Consider the following 23,984-nt stretch of genomic DNA (forward strand, 5'->3'; position numbering starts at 1 on the left):
AATATATTTTTAGTTTGGCATTCTCTTAATCCCTAATTATATATATTTTTTTGTATTTTTTAATCTACCCTCTTTTACTGTGTTACGTTCATTGTATCGTTGTATTTGTATTATATTGATAAGCACCTTGTATTGCATTTTGCCTGAAAGGGGCTATATAAATAAATAAAGTTTAAGTTTATTGTCAATCAATGTGTAAGCAGCATGATTATAAATATATAAAAAGTAGCATTAAATGGAAATACTCAAGCGTCTCAACATTGTCCTTAAAAGGTCCATTGTGTAGGATTTCGGGGGGACTATTTGTAGAAATGGAATATAATATACATAACTGTTTTCATTTGTGTATAATCACCTGAAACTAAGAATTGTTTTATTTTTGTTGGCTTAGAATGAGTTCACTTTTAAATACTTGTTCAGACTTCTTAGTGACTCTTTATGTATCACTGCCTATAAGGCATCTGTACAGTCTCTGTTGGCCAGAGATGCCCTTCTGCCTGAAAGCATCTGTAACAGCAGGAGGCTGCCGCGGCCTTCCACAGGCTCTGAGCGATAAGCTATAGACGTGGGGATTGAGGGAGGGTCTTATGTAACTTCTCATTATTTAAATTAAAGTTTTACTGAAGGTTGAGTTCAGTTCCCCTGAGCTCCAAACACACTCGTCCTCAACAGGGAAATGAACTTCGAAGGTCTTGACAGTGCGCTAATGAAAAAGAGCTAAAAACATGCATGGAGATGTGATGATGTCATCTTCAGTGCTGGTCTGTACCTTCATTAACAGACAATGAGCTCAGACTGCTTCCATCTGTGTCCAGATAATAGTGTTGGTGGTTTATATATATATATATATATATATATATATATATAAATTATTAAAATAAATACCCTGCAGTGCAAACAATGTGCCGTTTCTTATATTTTAGCTTACTTAGAGGGAATCTGGCTGCTCATTTGCATTTTATCTTTCTATTTTCAATACCAGAATAATTTTCTGAGCTACATTGACTCTAAACTGTAGTGATCGGTGTTTTTTTTCTGTAGCAAAAAACAAAACTAATTTGGATGTGTATGGACACAAAATCCAGGTGAAAATTGCTTTTAATTATCTGCAGCTTTTTTTTTTAAAACAAAATGTGTGTATTTTTCAGTGTCAAATCAGTGAAGAACTCAAACATGTGTGATAAACAAGTGTTAATCGGTGGAGCTGCTCTGTGAATGGCAACAGTAAAAGTGTTCTATGAATAAATGGTAATTTTGCTTCTCTCAATTTTAGAAATGCGTGAGAAATGAGCTCAGAATATATTGCGGAGGGAAATTCCTGAAGTTTCGATTAATGATATTTTAATTTCAAAGATGTCACCCAGATCGTCATTATTTCTGAGGTTTTGGTACGGCAGCCAAATCATTTGCTTAATCTTGTGATGTAACAGAAAGGCATCACCTCGTGACAGTATCAGATTAGTAACCAAACTTCCCCTTTAACACCTGACTGTAAAAAAATAAACCGAGAAGTTGGATGTGGTTCTGACTGAGAGCAGGTTTCACTGCTTCAGAGAGAAGCCACTGTTCAACTGAATAGAGAACAGCAACCTGCTTTTAAAAAAAACTACTCAAGAAAAAGTCATCAGACCACATCAGGGTTGAACAGCTGGATCTGCTGCTTGGGAAACCAGAAACCACACCGTCTGGTAACACAAAAGTTTCACTTCATTGGACTGTGTTTCATTCCGGTCTGGTGGAATGACGGAGACTAATTTCTAGACAGATGTTCTGAATCTCCAGGGTCTTACAATCCTCAAGAGTCTGTAAGTGACACTAAAGAGCTACGGTAGATGACGTCATGGGATTGATGGGAATTTGGCTCATCACGCAGCAGCAGTCAGCCGTGCACGGGCGGTCTGGTTTAGAGGCTCGGCACCTCGCTGTGACCACATGCCATCATTTTTCCTCACTAAAATGTAGCCGAACTTTGGAGCGTTGTTTAGCCTCCTTGCCGACCAGCATGACATGATTGGTACCAATGGATTACTTAGGTCTTCCAGTTTCATATGATATCTTTACTCCAGCTCTCAGGGGGTTAATGTTGTAATTTCTTGACTTTTTAAAAAAAAATATTTCAACTTCATTCTCAAAATCTCCCTAAAACTCAACAACTAAGTTTTACAAGTACAAATCAGCTGTTTAAAGCTGCTGAGCTCCGATATGGCTGCCAGAGTGCATGTTAATCCACTTTCTTTCCCTCTCTGCCACCTCATTAATAAGCAGTGAAACCTGATGTGGTTGTTGGCAGTAAAACAGCAGACTGAGCTTCTTACTTGGACTTGTTGATGTTGCGTTTGAGTTTTTTCTCCAGCTGCTTCATGCGGCCGATGGCTCCTGTATATTTGGCCGCCGTCTCCTTGTGCACCAGCTCGCTTCTCGTCTTGGTGTGTTCCGCCTCCATCACCTGTAACAGCCGATCAGAACTCACCGTCAGCCACACAGAGAGATTCAATATATTTTGTCAACCGCAGCCCTTTAAGTGTTCCATCAACTTTCTATTGCAATCTGTGAAAAAATGTAGATAAGTGAGCAGGAAGACCATGAAGTTACACAAGCTGTCCCAACAATGCATGTGTTAATCACACAATGTCAGCTAAATATAATTCCAATCATAGTTACTACTGTCAACCAGAACCTCTGAAAATGGAAGAAGAAGACCCCCCCCTCTCACCCGCTGTGTGGCGTGGTTCAGCATCTCCTGCCAGGCGGAGTCAAACTGCCGGTTGTCCTCCTCCAGGAGCCTCTGCTCGGCCAGGGAGATGGTCTCCTTCGCCGCTCGCAGGACCTCAGTGGCTCTCTGGAAGTCCTGGGTGGCCTTCTGGGCTTCCAGCTGGGCCTGAAGACACAGAAGGGGAGATCATCCATTATCTAAACTGTTGTCAGTCGATTCAGTGATTAATCATTCCAGGATTATTATTATCATCCTGGACCCCTTTAGTATATAGAGCATCACAGACCAGCTGTGTTGTAGCGTTTCTCTGCAGGATTTCTCTGTATTGTACTTAAAGTTTTAAAGTCATAGTGGGTCATTTATGTGTGAGGTTACCTGGAGCAACCTTTTTTTTTTTATTGGAAATGCAATGGATCCTTTTTTTAGATGCAGTATTAATAAACTTATGCTCGTTGCTGCCTGAGGAAAACACATCATCTCCATTATGCCTGCAGGCCTCTTTTACATCGTATATTGCGGTATATTCATGTGTAGCTATCTTAACTTCGTCTTGATTTATGGAGCAGTGAAGATATCACTTTCAAATGTTCTCTATAGAGCAGTGATTCAGCTATAATAAAGAAACATCATTTAGTTACGAAACAGCTTAAATGTTCACACAACAGCTGCAAATTCACTCCCACAAGCGGCGCAACACAAATTTGACATTTCTGTTTGTTTCATGTATTAATGTGAGGAAGGTTACATCAGATCTGTGTTGAGCGATGAGGAGACCATTGCACTTTGTCACATTTTGCTTTTATCGATACACCAACTTTTCCACCTCAGCTAAAGTTTTGAAATTATCGCCATTTCTCCTTTTCATGCACATAAAAACAGATGTATGGAAACGCATCTAATGTCAGCTCTGCCTGAACACATCAGCTGCAGTGCTCAGAGCAAAACGCTGCAGGCCAATAAAAAATGGCTGCAGAGAAGCTGTAAAGGCTTTGTGCTGCTGCTGTAGCCTCCAGGCTGCAACACTCACACAAAACATTCACTCCAGCTGTTGCAGACTGTGTGTCTGTGTGGAAGAGATACATAGACACAGACAGGACGAAGACACCAGCTGTGACTCATTCCAGGGGCGCAGACATCATAACAGGTCACCATGACTGAGTTTAGACCCGTTTTGAAGGACACACTGTTATATCCTTTGATCCTCCTGTGGTTCATTTATGTTAATGCTATTTCTTTGCAAATCAAATCACGGTTATAAAAGGAACTCCAAACCTGTATTTGTGGCCAATTTAGCCTACATTTTAATCAGACATTAAAGTAGTAGTATACAAAAGTTACAAAATGTTCTGCTGCAATCGTGGGATTCTAAAGTGGCATTACATTTACTGATTACAGGCACTGTTATGATCATGTGACAAAATGCTCCTGTAAATGTTTTAACTGTTGACCCGTATAGAGAGGCAAAGTCCCTCCCCTTCCGGTAGACCGCCATGGGACCTTATTTTGGAAAAAATATGAACGGTAGTCAACAGCGAGAGACAAATATTTTTTTTATTCCATTTGAATTACGCCATGAATCACACATATGATGTTTGTACATTTAAAACATGATTTTGCAAGTCAAGAAAGGTGCAGTTTGTTGTAAAACTGTTGAAGTATAAGTCTGTGAATATACGTAATTAGAAAGACGACACACTCAAAAGTCGCGTAAGTGAAGTCTCTCTCACTGAAGCTGCGATTATTGTGTGTTTCCTACTGGGATGTACTCACACCACCAACATGACTCGCTTGTTCTTTCGCTTCCCGGCCGATAAAAAAACCAGGAGACGCTGGATAAAACACATCAGGTAAGATAACGTTTCATTTTATGCGTGGAACATAGCTAAGTTAGTTAGCTAGTGTTGGTGACGTTTATTGTGCGAGATAAGGGATGTAGTTCACCAAGCAGTTTAACACAAAACTAAATGATACGACAAAAACGGAGACTTTCTTGACTTGCAAAATGATCTCTTAAATTGTCAAACATGACAAACCGTCATCTTTTTTTGAAAAATGTCCGCTGTAATCGGTTACACCGGTGTCGTCACAAGTTTATGAACAGGTGGGAAAATCTCCTCACCGTGACATCCCTACCTTTAGTTAGTTAAAACATTAAAGTTATAGCCCAATTAACACTTAATAATAAATAAGTGGAAGTTATGAGATTACATTTTACATCAACCAGGTACATTTTTTGCCACTTCTCTGTCACTGAAACTCATACTGTAAAGAAGAGACCACACAAATTAGTTTTTATGAAAAATAAATTATGGGTAGTACATGCTAATGATGCTGTGATGAATCCTACTGTATGTAATGTAGATGTCTTATTTACGAGCCTACAGTCCTACTAAGGCCACACCTTCACAGGCACTGAAAAGAGTGACACAACCAGAGAGTGTTTGACAAAGAAGGCGTGTGTGTGCAGGATGGTGTCAGAAGCGTTAAACTAACCCTTCCCTTCCCTCAACTGGTGAGTTAACTGGAGCTGACTTTAACCCAGAATAAGGTCTTTCCATGTGACTGACTGAGTGAGAGAGGATGCCTGCGTGAGAGCGGTGTGTGTGCAAATAAAAACGTACAGCACAGGATGTCAAACTTCCCTAAAAACATCATGTAAATGTGATGAATCATCACCGATGTGATGTGTTGTAAGTAAATCCCAGCTCACCTCTCTCTCTCTGAGAATTTGACAAGTTTTCTGAAGTTTTGAAGCAAATACCTCGACTCAGAGGAAGAGCTCAGCGAGAAGTGGGGAAATAAATAAACCAATGCAGACTGTAGAAAACTGCACAGGGAGATAGATTTCTCAGGCTCGGTGAGGAAAACATGAATATGGAGCAGCTGAGGACAGATTACTGAATATTAGATCAGAAGTTGATTCTACTGACCCAGTTTATGCCGGTTGAGTTACTGTACAAACTTTGCTGTTTGTTTCTGGGTTGCTGTCTACAGGGGTTCAGCAGGGACCCATGTAGAGACCTTCTAGATACAAATAATAATCAGGGAGTGAGTTTACTTGTGTGCATTAGCGTCTGAAGCAGACTAAAGAACCTATATAATTAGTACGCATGTGTATTGATCATTGTTTTATTTACATTATACTGATGCATTCGATGCAACGTGAGCTTTAAATACACTGAATATTTGTAAGAACATGTCAGTCATCAGCAGTTTCAATCCACAGATCCAGAATCTGTCTTCCATCAGCTCTCTCGGTCCACCTCTAGCCTGCAGACGCTCTGACATCACCGCATGCTCTCCGTAATGTCATTATCGATGGTCATCAACATGCCAGCACAGCAAGAAACAAACAACCTCTGCCTTGTTGCCGTCATGTGTTCGGCTTTGTATTCCACGCTGACTGAGTGCTACAGAGAGCCATGTGTTACTACAGTAATGTCTCCTGTCTTCTGTGTTACTGTCCTCCCTGTTAGGCCCCGGTCGCATTAGCAGTATTTGAAACGGATATCAATGTATGTCATTTTCTCTAACATGAAGACCACGCTACAGCCAACATGTGCTGACCCAACATGTCCTTGTCCCCCTTTCAAAGTGTCCCTTGAGCAACAAAAGTCAAGTCATCGTCCGGTTTTGTTCTCAAACAACATGCTTGATCGTGGTGTTTAAGAGGCTCCAGTTGCAGCTTTGCAGTTGCGTTTGCAGCTGAAAGCACCGATTAGGCAAGATAATGCTGTTAGCATTTAACTCAAAGTACAGCCGAGACTGACTGGCGAAGGTTACTGATGAAGCCAGTCTAAGACATTAACCCAACAACTATTGGAGTAATTGCCATGAAATCTTTTTCAGACATTCATGACCTCCAGATGACGAATCCTAATGACTTTTATAACCCCCACTGACTCTTCAGTTCCTGAGAGGATGGCGCCAAAAATTAATTCTCGTCAGCTTCAGTTGTACCTTAGTATTAATGCTGATTTGCATGCTGATAGGCTAACGCTAAGACCAAGGCTTGGGAACGATGGAGGGAACTCATTAGTGGCGTTTCCATTTAATTATCAAGCAAATTTTAAGCAACCTTTTTTGGAATATCACATAAAAAGAAATGCTGATTAGTTGTGTTTTCAGCAACTGGTTTGTAAAGCTACAGCTACAGCTACAGCTACAGCGTAGTTTGGTCAGAAGTTGGCGGTATAGGCTATGCATGGCTGTAAGTAGACGTTGTGAACTGGAACTAAAACAAGTCGGCTTGGTCATTTAACCATCTATGAGAGAGGTCTTCAGGAATTAGTTTCAATTGGGCAAGTTTTAATCGTTTTTTTTCATGTCAGCTGGTATTGTCCATGTTTCATGCTATCTGGAGACGAAGACAATATAAGTATATATCCGAAAAGACGCCGACAGCAGAAACAGCTGATCAGTCATGTTCGCTATGTCAGAATTTATTCGGCAAAAGCGTTTCCAAATTCCACTGAGGAAGTTTTATCAAACTTTGCCGTTCAATACCGCTTTTCTAATGCATGTTGACATACTAACAAATTATTTGGCATGCTAACCATCTACCTGTAAACATCTGATGTCTGTAGGTATGTTAACATACAGTAGGTACAGCTGAGGTTGTTTAGTTCAGCTTAAGGTTTCAGACAGTAATCGGGGTCTGCATCAACGCCGTCACCGTGGCTACCGGCTGCATCCCATCATACTAACAACCTGTACCTACACTGCAGGCTGCTGCTACACACCTACACCAACGTCATCACCACGTAGCTAAATAACAATATGATACGCTTAGCAGGTTTTGCTAAATAACAGCATCCATGTTGTTTATAGACCCGGCTTGGGTGACAGCTTCCTTTTCTCTTTACCACTGTTACCACCATGTGGAAACTAAAGAGGAAATGATGAGGCTGATTATAGTTGAGATCTGAGAAAAGATCTGAGTTGTATTTCCATCTGTCACCCATCTAATGATTGCAGCCTCTCAGGGCCGCTTGTGCTTCACAGTTTTAGTCTTGTTTTCCTTCCCTACCTCCTCCTCCTCCTCCTCCTCCTCCTTTCTTGTCACGTTGCCCATGAGAAAGCCATCCAACACGTGCTCACTCCCTCTTCATCCAGCCCACCCTCAGCCTCCCTCACTCTGTCAGCACAAACATTAAGCCCTCTGCTTGGTCTGCCTCTAAAGAAAATCAAGGTTAATGTCTTCCCAGTAAACACTACCCTGTTTAAAATGCAATCCCTTTACCGAACTTCATTAAAAATAAATCACACATTTAGCTGTAACCGGTGACCAATATGGTTTTGGTACTGCGTATTCTTTGAAAAGCACAACGTTTGGTCATGTTTTTCATGGTTGAGGAGTTTTATAAGTGAAACCAAGATGCACAAAGCAAAAGGACGACTGAAGCGAAGCGTGTCGGATTTTCAGAGAGAGACTACAGAACAAATGAAGCACAACAACAGACAAACAACTGAATACAGCCTGAAAATAAAGCTTCAGCTGTTTTTTTTCTCTCTGTCCCAGTTTTTCATTGCAGTGTCAACATGTCCACTACAGGCAAGTAAAACATCAATGCGGTCATCATTCAGCTGCATGAAGGAGAGGATTAAAGAGGGAGTGAGATGAGTGGAAGGAAATAAAAGATGCAGAAAGTAAGATATGGATGAATAAAACATGAAAACGTCTCGCATTGTCGGCTTATGTGCTGTAACTTATGTATGGAAGTCATGTGGCAGATCAACTTTGACTACGAACAGCGGTCTCCTAGGGAAAAGACCTGTGTTTTTTGACACACCCATTCATCCCGACCTCCTCCCTACACAGTAGGAATGCTAATAATCAACTGTTAATCGACATTAAGCATCTAGCTAATTCAGCAACTAGCATCGATTAACACTATTGGTTAAACGGTAAAAAGAAATATTAACAATTCATTAAAAAGCTGAGCAAAACTCGGAGGAGGGGATCGTCACTTTAAGGAGAAAAGCTGGTCCAATTTAAGAGCCCACCTTAAGAGAGAGTCGGCTTTGCAAGATACAGGAAGTTGGCTCCCGTCTTGAGCTGAGGAGTTGTGTCATTTATTCACCGACAAATAAACTGTACACACGCTGCTACAGCTACGTTCACATCAATAATGCCATTAACAACCTCACTCACCGCCGCCACACGCACACACGGTCTGTCGGACACTCGCCAAAGTTATGCCGCGCTGACAGACCGTATGTGTGTGGCACAAAAGCCACCGGCGACGCTAGAGCTGCTAACGTAGCACAGACACCCACACTGTCTGGAAGGAGTCCATACTATGGAAAACAGACCAGTAACCAAAGTAGACAAAAGTATGTAGACAGGAGACAATTTCTCTAAATATTAATCTTCCTTTAATCTCAGTGTGGCTTCACAGTTCACAGCGTACGTCACTGCTTCTTCTCTTGGTCTGAGCTTAGTCAAGAAAGGTGTCGGTTCCACAACAGGCCAGTTCTGCTTTTAACAGGGTGTGAGTGCTGCATCACAGTGTGACCGAGCTTGACGAGAAAATATACCTTCAAGTGTCTCATTTCTCTATTTCTGATATTTTAGTTTCCATCTCTTTTGTTACTCTTTCCTATTATCATCCTCTCTCTCCATCTTCCCTCCATCAAACAGTTTTTCCGCCCATCAGTTTCTCTCTCTCCTGCCCTCTCATCTCATCTCGCTTCAACTTTTTCTCCCCCTCCGTTTCTATCTTTATCCACCCGTCTCCTTCCATCCATCTCCATCGTTCGCTACCATCCCTCCCTCCATCACATTGTCCCTCCTCTGTGCTGTTAGTTTCTCTCTCCCTTCTTCATCTGTCACTTTCTGTATCCCACTTAATCTCTTTTGCTTGACGCATTTCTGCCTCTTTTACATCTCCTTCCCTCCATTTCTTGCCTAATCTTTCCCTCTACACCTCTCTCCATCTCTGTTCTCAGCATCGTCTCTTTCGCTCCCTCTATCTTTCTCTCATTTGCTCAGCTGCTTCATATTTTAATCACTCTGCATGCGGCCCATGAAATTTTCAGACAGACGATCCTCCAGAGGGAAAGTGATGTGTAAGTAATGCAGAGCCTCAGACACCGAGCTGCGATTCCTTCTCCGTCTCAGGGAGAAAAGGCAATTTGGCTCTACAGGCGCTTCAATTATTCAAGAGAGCCTTAAACAGAGAAAACATGCTTTGTTAGCTTATCAACTCAAAGAGAAGAATTGGAAAAAGAAGGATGAAGGCAGGAGGAGGAAAAGATAGAGTGAGCATAGTTGATTAGACTTTACCAATCCTGATATTCACTCTGTCGATTCTTAACAAAAGAAATTCCTGTCATAATATTTGAGTAGGAAAAGAAACTAGAAAATATGTTGAAATAAAAAAAAGAAAACATCTTTATTTTAGCCTCATTGGGAGAAGATTCATATTACAGGGGGATGTGGGCAATGAAATGAAACATTTGTCCTACTAGTTGTTAACTAAATTCATCTTCCGTCTCAGCATTAAGGCAAAGCACAATTAAATCACGTGACATAAGCCACCAGAACAACTCATATTATTAAATATTAATATAAATATTAAATAAAAAACTGAATATTGACCACGATGTTCTTGATGCTCATTTGTATATTTGTTTGTTTATATATTAATTTGTCTTTTTTTATTGCAAGGTATTTGCCCATTACTGAACAACATGTGTCGCTGTTATTATTCTGTTATTTTTACATGTAAACTATGTCCATATAATTCATTCAGGGGTCATCGTGGAATAAAATAATTTTAAAAAAAGTCACCAAGAACTCAAACGGTTTGCTGAGCTCATGAGACTCAATAGAGCCCAAGAATTCTGAGATATTAAAGAGTGTGCTGAAAAATACCAGCTAGTAAACTGAGACAATAATTATTACTGGTGTAGGAAGAGAAACTAGAATTACCGCCTCACGGTTGTTTGCCTCCGCCAACCAGTCAAGTTGTAGTTTACATCATTTACGTCTATCCAAAATGTCATGACATCATTATTTTATCCTGTTAGACATTTGTGTGAACCTGTCATAATTAGCCTGTGAATTCTTGAGTTACGGCCAAAAACGTGCTTTGTGAGGCCACAGTGACCTTAACCAAAATCTTATCAGTTCATCCTTGAGTCCAAGTGGATGCTTGTGCCAAATGTGAAGAAATTCCCTCCAGACATTCCTGAGATAGTACATATGGATGGACGGACGGACGAACAACCCAAAAACACACAATGCCTCCGGATACAGAAACAAGTTACAAGTATGTACAGAAGAATGTAATAATAGCCAATCAAAAATTTGATCTATATTATCTCTGACTTCAGTCAAACACTCATAATGGCTTTCAAAGACTATTATCGGTCAAACCCCAGCAGAGAGAGAGAGACAAAGGAAGACAGATGGGAGGACAGACAGAGAGGACAGTTAGAAGTGTCATCATCAGTCAGAGCTGTCGAAGAAAGACGTTCTGGGGAAATGAGCCTTTAGATCATAAAAGGCTTTCCATTGACCTTCACATCGTCACCATGACGATAACAACGAGACACGCTCACAGTTCAAAGTGTGGAAATGAAATGCACTGCCACGTACACACTTCTGCTTCCTTCCTCCAGGGAGAATACCCATCTTTACATTCATGGTAAGCAGTAACTGGAGTGCTCAGAGGCACCAAGACAGACTGATCCAGGGGGAGACAAGTTGTCTAGTGAGTCCAACGATTCTGACTAATCCTAAATCTAATCCTAAATCTTTGCCACAATTAACAAAAGAGAAGGTTGGAAGGTTGGAGGGGACAGTATCTGTATTCAAAGTGACCTGATTTGGCCAATTTTCCAGGAAATTGGATTATCTATATCTCAGCTCCGCGATCAGGTCTGGTAATTATTTTCCTCTAAAGAGGAAGCACAATCTGGGACAATAACGTCTATTACGCACGGCGGTTAGACGCCATGCGAGCGCTGCAAACGTGGCGTCCTTTCTGTCCCAGCATGCCCCACTAGCCCCAGCCTTCAGCGAAGCCACATTTGATGTGTCGTGTATTCCAGGAGAGAGGTGAACGAACTGCGACTGGCCTAGATACTGTATGTGAGAGAGCTTCAGGGTTGAACAAACCAAACATGACTTCAGCAGCAGGGAGGCAGCCTCATCCTCTGATGTCCTCTTCACGGTCTTTAATAGGGAAATTAACCCAGATACGTCCGGGCTTAGAAGTAGGACTGCTGGCTTCAAAGGAAAAGTTAGCGCAAGGTTTAGTCCGCTGGTACTGGTGTTTTACTAAAAACCTGATTATTTTAATGATGGCAAACAAAGCTTTTTAAGACTAGAAAATACAATTTACATATACAAGTCTCACACAGGGACTGTTAGTGAATTGGCCGTAAGGGTCGGGTAATGCTAGAAAATGACTCGTTCGTACGACAAGTTGTCTGACCTCGTCAGAAGGCGAAAGTGTTGCAGGTGGAGTGAAAAGCCAGCCGCCATATAGAGGGTCGAAATGCTATAATCGTAAGTAAGTAAATAAGGGGATAACTGCACACATTTTCAGAAGTCTTTCTCCCGGAAGAGTCAAAGTGTTGCACTCGTTTGCTCACATCAAAAGTGACAGAAATGGTTGTGTCAAAAATGGCCAATCACATTCCATAACTGGCAGAGGCAAGAGGAGTGTCCAATAGTGGACATTGGTGACACCATATTTGGTCCATAAACAGGAGAAGTGAATCTGTCTTTACCCCAAATTGAATGTTCTCAGTGAGTCGTAGTCAAAAGTAAAAGGAAACCCGCAAAGCACTGTCAGAGCCGCTCCAACGATGTGCCTGCCAGAGATATTATGCAACAGCTGACAAGCCAGTGGCATCACAACACACAAAACAAACACACACAGCATCCCAGGTGGTCAATGCCAAACCAGATGGCTTCGACCTTGCAGCAGCTTCCTCTGCCTCTCTCCCCCCTAAACCTCCAAATCCATCCATCTTTCAGTCCATCCATCCATCTTTCACTCCACCCATCAGCAGCATTCCCCGTGGCTAGTGTCTGATGTGACGTGCACTGCCTGCCAAAAACCGGGAGGGAGGGAGATAAACAGAGAGAGAGAGAGAGAAAGGAAAGAAAATAACTAGAGAGAGAAAAAGACCGACCTGAAAGCAAGAGAAATAAGTTTGATTCATATGTAAAGAAATTAATATATGTAAATAAAAAAGCTTTTGTAGCTTATCAGCTGAACCATCTATTGTTGTTTAACCCCTTCTGTTAGAGTATAAACTGCAGACAGTTACGAGACAATGGTAGAAACTCGTCCTTTGACTAACCTGCCTGGACTTATTGTCCCGTTGGAGCTTGCTAACTGACATTTAGCAAACTCACTGGCTCAGGGAGCTTTTTCCCTCTTCAATAACTGGACGAAATGAATTGATGTACAATCATGGGAACAAAATGTTATGATGGGGTCTAGACAGCACAGCAGCAAGGAAATAGAAAGAAGCTGGGATAGCTATTAGGGTAAAAGTAGAAAATTGCATTTGGTATACTGTAGCTACAACTGTGTTTTAAATGTAATTATTTGTTTGCCTCGTTTTGATTTTGTTGGCCCAGCACTCTGCCATATTGCCACACCCACACCCCACCCCACCTCCTCATCAGCTTAGCATCCTGCCCCCCAACCTCACCCTTCCACTCAGCCACAGTCCCATCTGTCTGATGGGAGAGGATGGGTGACTACACAGGTTCTGGCATTCACTACTGACACCCAGCCAAAACAATCACATCCGTTAAGTTAAGCATGTCTTTGTTGCTCTCTCTCACTCCATCCTTCCTCTCCTGACTCACAGCTTTCTATTCCTACCGCATCAAATCTTCCCTTCCAAATCTAGCATATCGTCGTCTGACCAGCTTGGATTTGCTCATCGTTCCCCCCCCTCCTTGTCCTGACTAATCCCCTGACATCTGCTCAAACTCAGGCCACCGTCACGGTCACCGAGGACAAGCTCACATCTAACATCTGAGGACGACGAGCAGGAGGTGGTCGAGCTTAATGTCAACCCAAAAGAGCACACATTTTTCAAGATGTGAAATGAGCCCAGGGTTTAAAAACAAATCCTATTAACACGCTTTGGAAAGTGTTTTGAGATGTATTATCTTTCAGGACATTCTTTTTGTTTTAATATATCACACTGTACCATCCTCTCCTCTCGAGTAATATTATATTAGATTTGGTTTAATGTTCATGGTGCAAAGATTGCTATCCAAACTGTACTTCATTCTGATACTAAAATGGGGCCAAAATGTGTATATTTTTGGTCTTTTCTATGATTAGTAGATTCATTATTTGTTTGATAATAAAAAGGTAAAAAAAATATATTTATACACAATTATTTAGTTGCTGATTCAGTCATTTTTAATGACCTATGTATACAATGTATTATACAGTTTCAGAGTAAAACAACACACTTTCAGTTTGCAATACAAGTTTTTTGATGTACCTTGCTGGAAAAAATGAATGAACATTTGAATAGTCAGAACTGTAACAATAGTGATGTCAGTTACATTTGGTTGTGTTGTTTCGGTATCGGCCAAGAGAAGCAGGAAATTATCTGTCAGCGTATCGGTTGAAAATGCATAAGCTGCATCCCTGTCTGAAACTCAGACAAAGATAAAGACTATACTGTATCTGTGTGCATTTTTCTTCCTCATCTTCCAGGAACCAGATTTGTCTTGCATCGATGCGTCAGACTTGTCACAAGAAATCCCTTAAAAATCATCATCCCATCTGCAAATTTGCTCCACGCTTGCTTCATCCTCCATCCAAATCATGTGCATTCTTATCTTGAACTCAATCTGCCTTACTGTCTTTCAAACTCCAACTCTAAATCCTCTCTCTCTCAGCAGGCCTCAGCTAACCTGCAGACTCATAGTGTGCTGCTGCCGGCTGAGTGGGCTGCTGGTTTAAATCAGCTTCTGCAGCTGTCACATTGATGAGGAGGGACTGAGTCATCCACTTTCATTTTAATTCTCCATCATAATACAAAACCAGTATTTAGAGTACCGCTATTCATTGCTGCTCCGCTCAATCGCCTGACCCTCATACTAACTACCCTCAAGTGATTCAGCTCCAAAATAGAAAAATGGACTACCTACAAATAACAGAATAACAACACTTTCACAAACTGGATTGACATGTCTGTGACTCTGTAAACATGCTACAAAAATGAAATTTAAAACACTGAACAATTTGATTTCCTCACATACTGTATTAGCAGTGAGATTCAAAACACAAAAACACTCCAACATCCTGACTGCCTTATTTCCATCCCCAGCCTTGAGTCTTGGGAGGTGAGGTGGAATGAAAAGTGAGCCTGATGCATATTTCATAACGTTAAAAAAACACTTCTGCTGAAGGTTTAACTTCGGATATGGCAGCCCCGCTCCGTCCCAGCGGAGTCAGCACTTAAAAACGTGCGTCTTTCAAGCGCTGTGCACTCAAGCGATCGCTTCACGAACTTTTCAGCTTCGTCACCCCTGACCCATTTCCTCGACTGGCGTTCAGGTCAACAATAAGTGCATCTCTTTTTTTTTTCTTTTATTGGACCACCTGACAAACCTTCCCCAGGGAGATCAAAGGGGAAAAGAGAAGGTTAAATCTATTTCATTTTAGTGGTCAGAAACACTGTTCTCTTACAGGAAGGTCACAAGATTGATTCATGCAACTTTTAGTGTGTCCACCCAAAGTGTCCTTGAGCTAATGAGTCCTATCTGCTCATAGATTCAAAGGGCTCAGTCACACAAGCAGTTACAACAGACCAAATTCAATTTCAGATGAGTCACCACAATCACTGGACTCCCTCACAAAGGTGAAGGAAATAGTGCATTTGTGTAGTGATTTTTAAAATCTAGGGCTGTACCGAAAGGTTTTCGAACTACGCTTCGAATGTCTCGTCACATTTTAAGACATCACCCTAAAAAATATATTTTTTCTTAATGTGGTATATTTATATGATTATATAAATGTAATCTATGGTGTCAGATTGCTGCTGGACCAGCCCATTAATACGTGCCTCACTTTGTGTATGGCAAGCGGGAGAGCAAACTTTTTTTGACCTCAGTGAAAATGTTTTTGAAAGGCTAAACACCAACAAATATGGATTTAAGCAGAATATTTCGTAAGATAAAAAACATGTGAATTTTTTCTGAAATATCGATCTATCTTTCTTCAATACATTGTGACTTTACAACGTTATAGAGTTACTGGACATGTTTGCATCACACGAGTTGGAAACAATCCTACGCATCCACCACTGGAATCTAATTCTACAAATAGTATAATGCTGATAATATTAGTGTAGCCTGATCTTTATCTGCAACTGTGCAGAAATGCTGAGTTTAAACACAATGAACAGACATCCAAAAAAAAGCCGTGCAGCATTCAAATGTTGATTTAGAAAGCTTCAAAGTTTCGAACTACTCGGTACAGCCCTGTTAGAATTAAGTACTTCTAAGGACATAAAACTGCCTTATTTTGTTTTTCAAATTCCAAAACTTTCAATTATTTGTCAAGGCCCTAGGGGGGAGCTAATTGGGGAAACCCTTATTATACTCCTACATAAGGACTCACTCATGAATCATTAGCTGGCAGCGAGATGCCCGATATGCAAATGTAGATTATCGCACGCTCTCAGAGTTATAGGTCTGTATTTTATCTTCTACCTGGAGACAAGGTCAAACCGAGTCTCCACCCACTGCTGCCACCACTCCCTGGGCGCTGCCTGCTGCTTATCTGAAACCGTAAATAATGTGTTTCTTATCAAACTGAGTGGGAGAGCGATGGAGGGAGCACGGGAAGGATTTTCTAAGCATGCGAACAAAACAGTGAGTCAAGATAAACATTGTGTTCATACTGTTACGATGGAGAAAGGAGGACAAAACTGAACAGAGAAAAAATGTCAAAGTGAAAATAAAGAATGACTGTAGGAAGGTGAAAAGGAGCCAATTAAAGAAATGAAGGAGGGGCTTTTATAAAAGATAAAAGCAGGAAGGAGGTGTTCAAAGAGGTTGAGGAAAAGGAAACAATGGAAATAGGAGGTAAAGAAGGAAAGATCAGAAATAAGGAAGAAAAAGCTTCAAATGTACTAAGCAATAAAGAAGAAAATGAGTAATCAAGGAAAGGAAAAAATAAAAGGACAGAGAAAGGAGGAAATAAACAAACAAAAACAAGACAAAACAAAGAAAGAAAGAGTTGCCAAGCTTTCCTTCCCTCCCTCTTAAACAGATCCAATAGTCAATAACACAGCAAGATAACATTAAAATCAAACTTCTGCTGAAGTCAATCTGACTGTGAGCTAACAAACAAAAAGCAAATAAACTGCAAACTGGGTTCTACACTGTACAGAGACACTGACAAATAGACTGTGTCTTTAATTTGAGATATTTTTAGCTGGAAAATCATTAAAGCAAAAGACATGAAGGCGATTTATGCGAGTTCTGCCTGATTGTGTCAGGGGCCATTTACGAGATTCTCAAAAGCTGATAACAGCTTCATTACTAACAGACACCCACAGCCTCCAACAAGCAACTGTCTTTACTTGACTTCAGCCATTTCTATTTCAGTTCTAACAGCCTTTTTCTCCCAATCTGTTAATAAAAAAAAAAAATCGGTATCACAGTATATACCAGATGTGTGCCTTATAAATGTCTACAGCGCTGCAGGGGGTTTAAGGATTGCACCGTGTTGTTAAAGATCTGAATGCCCTGAAGGGACAGCGGCTCATTTAGAGATAGATATGATCGACAAGGAAAACAAGACAAGATGGACAGATACTAAATCCCTGCGAGGAATTTGGGGCCAATTTGTTCATGCTGAGCAAGAAGTAGAGCCGACCGTCCTTCGCTCTTATAGATCCTCCTCTGTCCCCTAAATCTGATCTACAAATTGCAGTTTTAGATAGAATAATAGTATGTAATAATAATGTATAAATCTCAAATAGCCCATGAAATAAGGAATTTTCCCACAACACTATTCACATTCAACAATAATTTTTATTAATTATTCTCAGATGTATATCATTGTTTCTTGCATGTAGAGCTGCGTCTTTGTACAGTAGGTCAACCTCATGGTAGCGCTAGACGAAAAGTAGGTGGGATCACCGGAGTTAGCAGGCTTCATCCTCTGGGGACCACGGATGTTTGAACCAAATTTCATGGCAATCCACTTTATAGACATATTTCACTTGAAACCAAAGTGGTGGACCAACAACTGACCAACATTTCCATCCCTGCTAGCGTGGCTAAAAAAAAAATCCAAATGTCCCCCGATCAACCTGGGCAAGTTTTAGGGCTTTTTAAACTTTTATTATATCTTGCACAGCACATTTTTTATTTTGCTTTACCATCACCCTGATAATGTGATACTAAACTTCATTGATCCCTGCTGTAAAATTTAATTTTCCCCAGCAAGTCAAAAGTGCAGGATCAGCTTTATAACTCCAGTTTGCTTGAGGACGTTGCAACAGGATGGTTACCTTGCAAAAAAAATCACCAGTCTCTAAAACCACCAACCTTCTTGCTCCCCTTTTGCAACTAGATTATGATGCCAAAAGCATTAACAGATTTTTGCTTTTTTTTTGCTGTAATGAGCGCTCAGTATCTATGGTTAAACTGTAAAAAGTTACACTGGTTTATGAAGCAAAAATATCAAACAAATGTTGGTTGTACCTTCTGAAAAGTGAAGATTTGCTGCTTTATATATCTTTGTAAATTGTATGTTTTGGGGATTTGGACTGTTGGTTGGACAAAACAAGACATTTGAAGACATGACAACTACTCTTAAACATTTTATAGACTAAACTAATTATTTAAAAAGGGACTATATGTAAGTTTCTACACGTATAAACGTTTTTTAATCATTTTTTTTATTGCCAATGTGTGAACAGGTTCTAACCTAACCTAAAAAATGAGAACTTCCGCGACTTTCTGGGTTTCTTCTATCAGCCTGTAGACCGCTTTTAACGTGAAGAGTGCTGGTCGTTTTTTTCCGGGAAAATCCAACGGATGTGACGTCATGCGTGCTCGCGATTTCCTTTATTTTCTGCTCCACGTACACGGCCAACAGTGTGCAACCATAGTTAACGTTCGGTTAGAAATGGAGTCCGCTAACGCCAACAAATGACCAGCCACCACCACAACTCAGACTCCAAAAAATCTCATCCAGAACGTTCCTTCCCAGACTTACTGACCGGGAGACTATAAATGATCGGGTGCTGGACTAGTGCAGAGAATGACTGCAGAGATCTGATAAAAACTCCACTGCATCAGAGAGAGAGGAAAACACAAAGGGAAAGACAAAGAGAAAGACACTAAGTATGAAGGAAGGACAGAGAGTGAGGCGGGTGATGAAAAGATTCGAGAGCAGAACAAGGCCGGCTTAGCAAAACTGACGTTTATCCCTCTCTGTTGATATAAAGCGTAACAAAAGCTAAATCTACCCTCGGGGGCATTTGGAGAGCGAGCACAGATAAATACACCAGATGGGAAACGTTTATATAGGCCAGTGGATTCGGCTACGGCGAAGATAGAGGAGCTGGCTGTGATTTCAAAGTCACTGGTTTCAAATGTCAGACCTGCTGAGGCAAAATTGGATTTGGGAGATAAAGGAGGAAAGTGTCCTTGAACAAGATGCTTTAACTAAAAATACATGTTCAGGTAGAAACATGAATGTACAATGTTACAAAGTGTAATAGTACACTATTACTGCTGTAGTTATCCATATGGAGTATTCAATACTTTCTTTCAAAGTTAATTTCAATGAATTATCCGCTGAGCCAGCAGTGTTCAGACTAAGAACAGATAATGGCTCTGCTTAATAGAGTCTGCATCTGTGGACCGGAGAAAACAGTGGGGTGCATATTGCAGTTATGTGAAGACGAGATGAGATCCATTTTCTGTTTTGAAGCACAGACGCAACAGACCCATCCTTCATCTGGCTGCTCACGACGTTACATGGCAACACAGCAAGATGGCAAAACATCAGTAGCATCAATGGACTGCGTCGGTGAGGGTGTGTGGTTCCTGGTATGATAGCAATTATCTTATCTTTTGTTCTGACAATCACAAGGTTAACAGTAGAAATATGGCATCCATGTTACAAAATCTACCAGAAATATGCCTTGTTGGATGACACTGCATTGTGGCAACAGTTGAGCTACATTTCTTTACCTCCAGTGTACCCCAAGGTAATCACTGTGGTATAAATGATATACACTCCACACGCTCACCTCCAAACCCAATGTAGGTGGGTGACTCCAAAGTCCGGATACCTTTATCCTTACCATAACATTTTCAAGTTTTGTCGACTAATTGATTAGTTCAATAGTTCTGTAAAACTGAGTTTCTCCACAAATAATCACACAAAAGCACCACTTCTTCAAATCTGGTGTTTGCCAGCAATGTGCTCATACGTTTATTGGAAATAAGTAATTCAGCATGAAAAAGCATTAAAAACATTACTAATTGACTAAAGAAATCTTAGTCGACCAAAATGACCAATAAGTCGACTAATCTTCTAAGATGGGGCCTTAATTTTGACAAATAAATGATATCAACTGATCAAGAACAACAATTAGGTAAAGTAGAATTGGACCCGGCCTGGATCAGGTCGAGTCTGACATCAAGTGGTTTTGGGCTGTGAATCAAATCTCTCGGTTGCCCGCTACAATAAACAGGACAAGAGGATGAATCACAACACAAGGACTACTTACCTTGTGCTGTTCATTCAAGTTACAGGACAGTCTCCCTAACTTAGGAAAGAGAGCAAAAAGTGGATCATCTGCACGAGGAGACGAGCCAAAATGTTTTCCTGAACTTTAACGGATTATTTTTGTCACACCGATGTCGAGTTAAATTAGTCCGTCTGGTCGCAGACAACAGGATAGGATGGTGCAGTGTAACTGACAAGAAGAGCGTGGGAGGGTAAAAAATGGTGGCGATTTCAAAATGTTTTGCCTCCCTGCGAGGAGAATTACAGCCTATTCCCCTCTCCTACTTCGTCTCTTTCCTTAACATATCACTTCCCAACAATAATATGACCTTTCTAGGAACAGAGGAAAAACACCTATAATAAATAAAGTAATTCTGCTGTTTGGGCACTGTAACCTATTTCTTGCAGCAGATTTCACAGTTGAAGTTAAGCTGTTCTAGATAGAAGCTTTAAGAAGTGAAACTAAACGTCGAGAGGAGAAATAAATCAGGCCAGCAGGTGAGTCGACAGGTAGAAGGAACTACAACGATCACATGCTCTACATCCTCATCTCAGTTCCCCCAAGGACCGTCGCACGGTACACCACAACCACAGGGGACAATTCTTTCTCACCATACTTTTACAAACAAACACTGAAGTTATCCGTCTCCAGCATTTAGGTCTTCATTTGCAGTTGATTTGCAGATGTGTCTTAATTGTAAAGCTGCATTTCTTGCATGAAAGATATGCCATAAATGAATAAGGAATAAATGAATGGATTGTGTGATGACCATGGTGTCTCAAACTAAATAATTAATGCTAACAAGGTTGGTGGTTCAAATCCCCATAGGAACCCCAGATGTTAAAGACAAAGCTATAAATAGTTTTGGGATAAGATCATCTACTAAATTTAAAGGTTTTGTGGCAAATCTCACATTAAATACAAAGACATAGGGGTTAACCCCGAAGAACAAGCAAAACCACAGTATATTTCAATCTTTACAAGTCTGAATGTTATTGATTTCTTCAAAGGATTTTATATTTTTTGGCCAGCAATGTAAAAACTATCTCACATTTCCATGTGATCCTTAAATCATAATAATAGTAGCAGTGGCATAAGACTATGTTGTTCATATGGGTTAAAAAAAAAAAAAGGACATGAAAAGCTGAAGCTGAAAAAAGGAGAAGTCGAACTGCAGCATCACTTCACAGGAACTCTTTCACCATTCCCCGTATTTCAGCACGCAGCAGAAAATTACCCCTCATATTTATAGCAATCATTTATCTCCTCGTGAGAACCTGAATGCCACCGATAGCCTTCCTATAGGAGCCCCATCAGAAGGTGGGGAGGGAAGAAAACTACATAATGAAGCCTTTTAGAGTCCCAGTCGATCCCCGCGCTCCCTGACTGAGCCCTTACAGCTGGGTGGGCGTTTATCGAGATGTGCAGGTGGCTGCTTCCCCCGTTATTTACAGCCACACGCACACAAACACACTCACACTGAGTGCTGAGGCCAAAAAGGGAACTGAGATCGTGGTCTGAAATGATTGTGCAGTTTGTCCCCAATTTTAAGCTTTGTCTAATGTCTGCATTTTACTGATTAACTAGACTGAAACAGAATCAAGTTCATGCATGAAAATTATCCTTTATCTTCAACAAGCAACATGTAAAAGCTGGACAAACGTTATCTACGAGTAGTGATGATTAAACCATGCAAAACACTTGCAGGGAACCCATTAAAAACATACTCAAACACACACACACACACACTCAGGTCTGGACCTTTTGTAATTCATCGAAATTTCTCCAAATTTGAACTGTTAAAATGCCCAAACAATTAAAGATAAATGAGCTAAACACTCTGAATATGTCATTAGTAGGCCTGTGTATGACAGAACTTGGTTGTTAAACAAATATTAGTAGCAGCTTCGAAGGTAAAATGATCAAATGCCAAGCTTTTTTAATTGTCAGCATTCAGAGACCGAAAAGATCTGCAACAGACTTTACTCAATTAACAAGCAGCAGCAGTGGAAATAAGCAGCTGTATATAATAATAATAATAATAGTTTAAAAGCGAATGTGAAGCCATGGAGACTAATTTCAAAAATGATTTGTTCATCAGCTTCAAAGCTCAATTTAAAGAAATAATTGAAAGTAGCCAACAGGACGATACATGAACATTAGATCATCATTTGTCACAATTATCAATTAATAGCATAATTTCTTGCATATTTATCCTGCGAACCACCATGTGATCATCTGAGCTGATAATGAGTATGTTTGGATCCATTCAGATCCATTCTGGTATTACACAGACCCAAGATCTGGAGCAGTAAAACAAGACCTGATTAGACTGGGTTGAACCTGGTTCCTCAGAACTGAGTGGATCCCTGCATGCACTGTTCACTGACCTGTCTGGCCAACCTTCGGGCCTCCCAGTAGGGCTTGGACTCCTCCACAGCCTTGCCGATCTTCTTCACCAGTTCGTCCAGCTTCACCGTGGCCTCGACCAGAACCGAGCGGAACTTCTGCCTCGCGTCCTGACAGAGAGAAGGAAAAGCGTCAGTAATTCAAGTCAACACAAAAAGAAAGGATACCAACATAACTAGTTGAATGCTTGAGGACTCAATTGAACTTTTATAACCTCTGATCATGCATGTTGTTGCTCTTGACCCTTGACTTTCATCTCACTAGCTGCTTGTAAAGTTGATAGGAAATGAAACTTGCTCTATTGCTGCCTCTGCTATGAGTCACTTATTCGTAGAACTGGAGCATCTAAAACCCCAGAGCTCCAACATAAAACCACAAAAAAGTAGGTCTAAATAATGGATAACAAACATTAGCTCCCAACCATTAAACTCAATCTAATCTGGGCAAAGCATTCACACCATGTACCAGACAAAGCTGCTGACACAGCTATCCTGAGAACAAGACTGTCCCAATAAACACTGACACACAGATCAAGGCCAATCTGTCGACAGCCGCCAGTGAAAAATGAATGTCCGATATAATTCTGATAATTGGTACGAAGCAAAACTGTTCGGTCCATCTTAGTAAGCTTTGTTCATTCATTGGTACTCATCAAGGGTCGTTTCTCAGACCGATAAGCATTCAGCACGGATATTATTTCATAATGGTCGTCTAATTGGCATGAGGGGCAGATCAAGAAGAAGAAGAAAAACAAGTCAGAAACTTTATGGATCCCTGCAGGGAAATTCTCTTTAATTTCCCACCTTCTTTAGCAGGGCTTAATTATACAAGTTACATCAGAGGGAAGGATGTTTTGGCAGCACTGGGCTCAACCCAAGGCTCTTCTGTTAAAAAAACAAGCTCCACCTCGCTGTCCTCAAACATACCCTTCAGTTTAAGAAAAAACTGTGTGTCAGGTTTCTTTCTTTTGAAGCTAAACACACTTGTCCTCAAACAGTCTCTCTGTCGAGGAGGCTGAAGAAGACAAAGAGCAGGGCAAGCAATACATCTGTGACATCTTTGCAAATGCGACTATGATCCTTGCAACAATCAGGAATGTCAG

At 40.7% G+C, this 23,984-nt stretch overlaps 1 protein-coding gene across 1 annotated transcript in view; it reads right to left on the reverse strand.

Annotated features, from left to right (window-relative positions):
- Positions 1–23,984, reverse strand: part of sh3bp5b (SH3-domain binding protein 5b (BTK-associated)) — a 41,279-nt gene that overhangs the window by 6,109 nt on the left and 11,186 nt on the right. The window contains exons 3-5 of the mRNA XM_037785070.1: positions 22,864–22,992; positions 2,714–2,878; positions 2,316–2,446 (exon numbers count right to left, since the gene is read on the reverse strand). Of these exons, the coding sequence (XP_037640998.1) occupies positions 2,316–2,446; positions 2,714–2,878; positions 22,864–22,992 (425 nt within the window). The remainder of the gene's footprint in view (positions 1–2,315; positions 2,447–2,713; positions 2,879–22,863; positions 22,993–23,984) is intronic.

This window comes from Sebastes umbrosus, chromosome 11, assembly GCF_015220745.1.
Source record: "Sebastes umbrosus isolate fSebUmb1 chromosome 11, fSebUmb1.pri, whole genome shotgun sequence".
Classification (NCBI taxonomy): domain Eukaryota; kingdom Metazoa; phylum Chordata; class Actinopteri; order Perciformes; family Sebastidae; genus Sebastes; species Sebastes umbrosus.